The sequence below is a fragment of the Orycteropus afer genome, unplaced genomic scaffold (genome assembly GCF_000298275.1).
Source record: "Orycteropus afer afer isolate SDZICR_OR568_19922 unplaced genomic scaffold, OryAfe1.0 scaffold00063, whole genome shotgun sequence".
NCBI lineage: Eukaryota > Metazoa > Chordata > Mammalia > Tubulidentata > Orycteropodidae > Orycteropus > Orycteropus afer.
Genome location: NW_006921650.1, coordinates 7,127,227 through 7,134,562, shown reverse-complemented (window position 1 = coordinate 7,134,562; position 7,336 = coordinate 7,127,227). Strand labels below are relative to the sequence as shown.

The 7,336-nt window shown below is 43.5% G+C and overlaps 1 protein-coding gene across 1 annotated transcript in view; it reads left to right on the top strand.

The window, feature by feature from the left end:
* Positions 1-5,076: 5,076 nt before the first annotated feature.
* The window catches only part of AKAP9 (A-kinase anchoring protein 9), a 170,053-nt gene continuing 167,793 nt past the window's right edge, over positions 5,077-7,336 (top strand). Inside the window, exon 1 of the mRNA XM_042780806.1 lies at positions 5,077-5,124. Coding sequence (XP_042636740.1) covers positions 5,077-5,124 — 48 coding nt within the window. The remainder of the gene's footprint in view (positions 5,125-7,336) is intronic.

The window sequence follows — 7,336 nt, the reverse complement described above, 5'->3', positions numbered from 1 at the left end:
GAAAGTTGGACAAATCATTTCAATCTTTCAGGGCTTCATAAAATGGGGAAGATAAATAAATCATTATGCTTCCTCCTATTCTCTTTTATCTATCATTTACCCATATTGCTATTGTTGTTAGGTGCTATTGATTTTGACTCATGGTGACCCCAAGTGACATAGCAAACTGCCCCATATGGTTTCCTAAGCCATAATATTTTTACTGGAGGAGCACTGGTAGCACAGTGGTTCAGTGCTTGGCTGCTAACCAGAAGGTCTGTGGTTTGAAACTCACCAATTGCTCCATAGCAGAAAGATGTGGTAATCTGCTACTGTACAGATTTATAGCCTTGAAAATCCTACGGGGCAGTTCTATTCTGTCCTATAGGGTTGCCATGAATGGGAATCAACACAATGGCAAGAGATTCAGTTGTTACCAGAGCAGATCACCAGGACTTTCTCCTATGTTGCTGCTGGGTGGGTTTGAATCACCAACCTTTAGCAGCCAACAGCTTAACTGTTGCAACACCAGATCTCCTTTATCAATAAGCAAATATCATTATTTTTGGTTTTAACATTTAATCTTTTTCTTTCATCTTAAACTCAACTACAAAGGAGACCAGTCACATTTACAAAATAAGTTCAATTGCATGTCTCATAAATATTTGCCTTGTGGAGACTGTGACATTGTGGGATTGTGCAAAATGTGATCAAGCAAGCAATGAATGGGGAGCCCAGTGTGTGCCCCTTTGACTAGAATGGGAAATAAATAAGGAGGAGAAGTTAGGGCTACAAAATTAAACTGGGCCATATTATTGAGTTCCTTGATGGATAGATTTAAGAATTCAGTTTATCTTAGTGGCAGTAGAAGTCACTTTACAATGCAATGACTTAGTCAAAGTTGTGTCTTAGAAAGCTACTCTGACAGTCATGGAGGACTGTGTTGCAATGGGGAGGAATGAAGGAGACATACCAGCTTGAAGTCTTTTGAATTTTTCTAAATATGAGTCTAGTCTACCACGGTAGCATTGGGAAAGGAAAAGCTGGGGAGTAATCAAGAGTCTCTGGAAAAGAAAGCCCAACAGGACAGAGTGCCTGACAGAAGGGTGAGGTAGAGTGGAATCAAAGACGACGCCAAGCTCTCGAGTTTAGGAGGCTGGAGGAAGGTCATTAACTAAAACAAAGATTGGAAGTGGTGCTCCTTGAAGGGAAGATCTGGAGCATAGTTTTGCGTAGATTCCATGGCAAGTGATGGTGGGAAATGTTCCATAGTAGCTGGCAATGTCTTCTAAGGGAAGCAGAGTCATGAAGATGGACAAAATGGTGAAACAAATGAGTAGAAAATTACTCTATCCGGCTTAGAAGAAATATCATAAATGAAAATTTTCCCTGAATAATTGTGGCCTGGGTTACGATCAGATAACAATGTTATTAGTGTAGATCATGTGCCTGGATCCTCAATGCTATTAATCAAAAACTTGGAAAACTTGAAGGAAGTAATTAGCGAAATCCTGGTATTTTGGCTTCACAATAAATACTTTTCAAAAATGAGATTTTTCCTTTTATGTAGCTGGTTTTATTTTTATGTAGCTAGCCACTGTTCCTCTTATTTCTCCTCCTTCTTAGAGTGCAAGTGCTCTAAGACTCAGGCATTGTATCACTTCTCTATTTAAACTGTCCAGTAGAGCAGCACCGTCCAACAGAAAAATGTGAGCCACAAATGCAAGCCATATGAAATTTAAAATCTTCTAGTTATTAACCATATTTTTTTAAAAGTAAAAGGAAATGGGGAAAAAATAATATATATTTTATTTAATCTAATACACCCAAAACATGATCATTTCAACATGTAATCAATGTGAAAGTATTAATGAGATATTTCAATGTCCTTAGGTGGTGCAATGGAGGCTAAGGTAGTTTTTTTTTTTTTTTAATTGTGATTTGGGTGAAAATTTACAGAGCAAATTCACTTTCCATACAGCAGTTCCCATACACTTTGTCTCATGACATTGACCACAATTTACAACAATGCAACAGCTCCCCTCCCACTTCCTCCTGATAGTTACCTCTTCCCTATGTCCATTCCTCCATGCGCTCCTGCCCCCTGAGCTGTCTCCCTGTGCATAAGCAGCCCTTATTTCTCCCATGATTGTTCTCTTCAAGGAGTGTATCTACCTCAGGTAAATGTTTAACTCATATGCCTGTCTTTTGTTTGGCTGGAAGCCACAGGTGTGGGTTCAATTCCAGACCTGAAGGGCAACTAGGGACCATAGTCTCAGTGGCTCCACCAGGCTCTATTGGACCAGCAAATTTGGTCCCCTCCCCTTTTTTTTTTCTCCAAATGATTCCGAGTTTTGTTCCACATTGTTCTCCCTCTCTATCCAGGAGAGGCTAAGGTAGTTGCAAGGAGCCTGGTGGTGCAGTGGTTAAGAGCCAGTTGGCGAACCCAAAGGTTGGTGGTTGGAACCCACCAGCCACTCCATGGGAGAAAGATGTAGCAGTCTGCTTTGTAAAGATTCACAGCCAGGGAAACCCTATAGGGCAGCTTTACTCTATCCTATAGTAGTTGTTGTTGTTAGGTGCTGGCGAGTCGTTTCTGACTCATAGCGACCCCATGCACAGCAGAAGGAAACACCGCCCAATCCCGTGCCAGCTCCACGATCCCTGCCATACTTGAGCAATTCATAGGGTGGCTATGAATTGGAATAGACTGGATGGCAATGGATTGGGTCGTGCAAATGGTTTGCACTCAACTGCTAACCTAAATGTTGGTGGTTTGAATTAATCCAGCGACACCACAGAAGAAAAGGAATGGAGATCTGCTTCTGCGAACATTAAAATTTATGGTTGACCCCTGAAATGGATTTGAGGGTAGGAAAGGAAGAGAAAAAAGGAAATATTAAGGGAACAATTGAGGCAAAAAGAAGGAAGGAGAGTAATGCTCAATTTATAAACCAAAAAAACCAAATTCACTGCTGGGGAGTCGATTTAGACTCATAGTGACCCCTCCTTGGGTCACTCATAGTGACCCCTCCTTGCCCCACCTTCCTTCTGAGGAGTGGCTGGTGGGTTTGAACCACTAGCCTTCTGGTTAACAGTCAAATGTCTTAGGCACTACGCCACCAGAGCTCAACAGGGCTTAATCCAATTCAACAAGTGTTTATTGGTTGCAAAGCACTATACTAAGTCATTTTGGTAATGCAAGACAGTCTCTGCTATCAAGAAATCAAGAAAATGAGTTGAACTAGAACATATACAAATTATTAAAATATCACTCAGTATTAAAAAGAAATACAAGAAAAGAAGACTGACATTAATTATGTTTTAATGTGCCAGGCAGAAGAAAGGTTGGGAAACCTACTTCTGTAGTGATAATACCTTGGAAACCCAAGGAGGGGTCGCTATGAGTTGGATCCGACTCGATGGCAGTGGGTTAAAGTGCCAGGGCAAACCCAAAAACCAAACTCACTGCCGTCCAGTCAGTCCAGACTCATAGCAACTCCTCCTTGGGTTAGTCTTCTTCCCAGGGAGTGGCTGGTGAGTTTGAACCACCAGCCTTCTGGTTAGCAGCCAAATGCCTTAGGCACTACACCACCAGAGCTCCTGTACCAGGCAGGAACATACATTAATTCCTTTGATCCTAACAAACCTGAAAAATTTCAGGTAAGCACACTGGAGCTCAGATAGGCAGGAAACTTATTCAAGGTCATTAAGGATAGACAGTGAAGACTGGCTTTATTCTCCTCCCATGTTCTGAAGCTCATTCTCCTCTCAGAACACCATTGCTAAAGGGAAGCTCCAAGGAGAGGGTGGGAAGGGAGTAAGTTAGGACTGGATATGGCCCAGTTTCAGTGGAGGGAATAAAGAGATCAATGATTTGGAAGAAGCACGTGGGGTGCATCTTGAAGGACTAGGGCCCCTATAGAGTGTGGGGAAGAGGGAGGGACTTTCAGGCAAAGGAAGTAACCAGAGGAACTAGCTGCTCTCCCAGCTCCTTGAACAGAGGAGTCAAAATAGGTTGAAAACCAGAAGTCCTGTGAGTTCCTCATCATCACCGCTACAACCACATTTTCCTTTAGTGCTTTACAACGTTCTTCAATTTCACCATTAAAAAAATCCACCTCAGTCAAGTGGATTTCGACTCATAGCAACCTGCTAGGGCACGGAAGAAGCTCTGGTAATGTAGTGGTTAAAGCACCGGGCTGCTAACTAAAAGGTCAGCGTTGGAACCTATAAGCCGCTTTGCGGGACCAAAAAGATTTACAGCCTTGGCAATCCTATGGGGCAATTCTACTCCGTCATGTATGGTCGCCATGAGTCGGAATCTCCTCCATGGCAGTTTTGGTTTATAGGACAGAGTACAACTGCCTCACACGGTTTCGAAGCCTGCAAATCTTTACAGAAGCAGACTGCCTCATCTTTCTGCGGCATACTGGCTGGTGGGTTCGAACCGCCTACCTTTAGGTTAGCAGCCTAGAACTTTAAGCAGTGCGCCACCATCTACAATTTTTCAAATTGGAAAAAAAACAAAAAAACAAAAAACAAACCCTCAATGTTTTAAAAGTGACAATGAATCCGTACGACTGCAAGTGGGGGTCGGGCCAGGCACCCCTGTTGGACTCCTAGCCCCTTCCATTCCCTAACCCGGCCGCTACCTGGGAGCTGTTGCTCCCCAGTCAGGGCAAGGAAAGTCCAGGGCTACAGGGAAGCCGTCCCTCGTCTGCTCCTCGCGCGTAAGCGAGTGGGCTCGCCCCGAGAGGGTTAGCACAGTGGTGCGTGGGGGCGGGGCCGTAGGCACACCTGCCCGGCGCGGCAGTGCTCGCGGCGGCTGCGCGGACTGACGTGCCCCCCCCTCCACCCGCTTGGCCGTGTGTTTACGTGGAGACGAAGATGGCGGCGGCGGTGACGGCGTTGCCTGTGCGATCGAGGACGATCAGCTAGTGAGCGCGGAGACTTGTTCCACTACGGAGGGAGGAGCGCCGGGCCGGCCCTGTTCCTTGGGTCCCGGAGCTTGCCGTCCCACCTCCGTCTAAATCCACTTTTCCTTTCTACTCTCGACCCTCTCCCTGTCTTTCCCCACCCTTCCCTGCAGAGGCCATGGAGGACGAAGAGAGACAGAAGAAGCTGGAGGCCGGCAAAGCGAAGGTAGGAAAGCCAGGCGCAGCCGGGCTGCGGTGGGAGGCGGCGACTGGAAAAGGGTGGGAGGGGGCCTGGGAAGCGGAGATCGCTGCAGCCTCAGTGCGCTTGCTGCCTGGGAGAAAGGTGCTGCAGGGTCTTAATTTTCCCCTAGGCACCCTTTCTTCTTTTTCCAACTGAGGGAAAAACCCCTTGGTACCACCCAGCAAATTATACTTCCGTGGTGACTGGATCGTATGGTTCTTTCTCGTGAATGCCCAATTGAAAACCTTCTTTTCGTATATTGCTGTTAGTATTTATTGCCTCTAAATCTGCAACTTTTCCCTCTTTTAGCATGTTTTCTGGGAGTGCAGGCATTGTGTTTTTCTGGGTGGGGATTTTCTTTATCCGGCGGGGATTTCTGCGCTGATCATCATCAGCTTGGCTTCTTTAGGTGGCACGCTGGCACTCTTGGGTGTGTGTGATTGGTTTATGACAGCTGCCACAGCAGTGGCTGGAGGGTGCCACAAGTGCCAGCTGTGAACTTCGCGTTACGGGCATTTTTAGAATTGCGCTTTGTATGTTTTGTGTTTGGAAGTCTTTGTCATGGCATGCGCTTTTGTATTGTGTGTAATGTTAATGCAGTCTCTATGAATGGGATTTCTGGGCCATGGTGAGGTGAATGGACCGAAAGATTCCAGATTGTAAGCACCTATAGAATTCCTGCTTTAAATACTTTAACTGTTTTTAACGGTTTATTGTGTGTGTGTGTGTATACATACACATATGTATGTATATATGTCGGTTGAGTTCTGATTGTGTGTTGTGTGTGTAGTAAAAAGCCTGTAAAGAATGCACATTGGGCTTCATGAAAAAATTGACAGAAAAGATAAAAATTAAATGACATTTAAAAAAATAAAAATTACATGTTTGAACGTATCTTTTGGCCTCGAAAGACCCCTTTGCCCTACAATGAAATTACCTTTTATAGATTATATATTATATATTAACTGTCTTATTATAGGTAATTGTTAACAATCATGGTTGAACCACAATTAAATTATAACATAATTGGCTGTTTTTTCTTTCTTTCTCCTCCAAACCAACCAACTAACCAACTAACAAAGGAAACTGGGTCAGTGGTTTTGATAATCAATGAAGAACCAATACTGCAGAAATACATTAGTAGATGTTCAACAAAAATTTGCTAATGAATAAGTATGTACACTATGTGTTACTAAAATACAGTTGACTTTTTCCACAAATTCACTCTATCTGAGGCTTAAGTGCTTGTATATATTCAGGTAGGTTATTATTTTAGAATCTGTAAGTGGAGGGGAAGGGGAATCAGGTCATCTTAAGCAGCCCAAAGTTGCTTATATTTATTTGTAAGCATCTCAAGGGTCTGAGCTAATGCCCTGCAGCCAAGGAAGTGGGGGTTAAGTATGTGGCCCCTTCCAAAAGTGTTGAACTTCTATTTATACATAATTATCAAGTGTTCTTTGTCTGTTACCTCAGAATTTTACTGTTTGTACCCAGAAGTATCTTTCTAAATATAGGTGAAGCATTCCTACAACACATAGTTTACTTTGGACAAAAACATCTCAAAATAGTTAGAGGACTTTCTCAAATTGCTTGCCAAATGTAGTTGATTTGGCATAGTAGAATTCTAGTTTCTTTGTATGTACATGTGTTTTTTTGTCTTTCAAAATTCTGTTGGAGTAAAAATCTTCTTATTCCAACTTTAACTTTTACTGTGCAAGATTATCTTTGAGAATTAAGCCCAGTATTTCTATTGAGAAATAGATCTGTGGCACTTGTCAGGCAAGGTATGTTTGCCACATTAGCTATACAATATAAAAACACTGGAAGCAACCTTCAAAGACAACATTAGGAGAATGTTTTTCTGAGTTCTTTATAAATGCAATAGAATAGTATATGTTGTTGTTATGTGCCGTCGAGTCGGACCTGACTCATAGCGACCCCTCCTTGGGTTTCTGAGGCAGTATCACTACAGAAGTAGATTGCCCATCTTCCTTCTGGTGGGTATGAACCACCAGCCTTCTGGTTAGCAGTCAAGTGCCTTAGGCACTAAGCTCCCAGAACTCCCAGAATAGTATATTGTTGTTGTTGTTGTGTGCCGTCGAGTTGGCCCCAACTCATAGCGACCCCTCCTTGGGTTTCCGAGGCAGTATCACTACGGAAGTAGGATTGCCCAACCTTCCTTCCGAGGAGTGGCTGG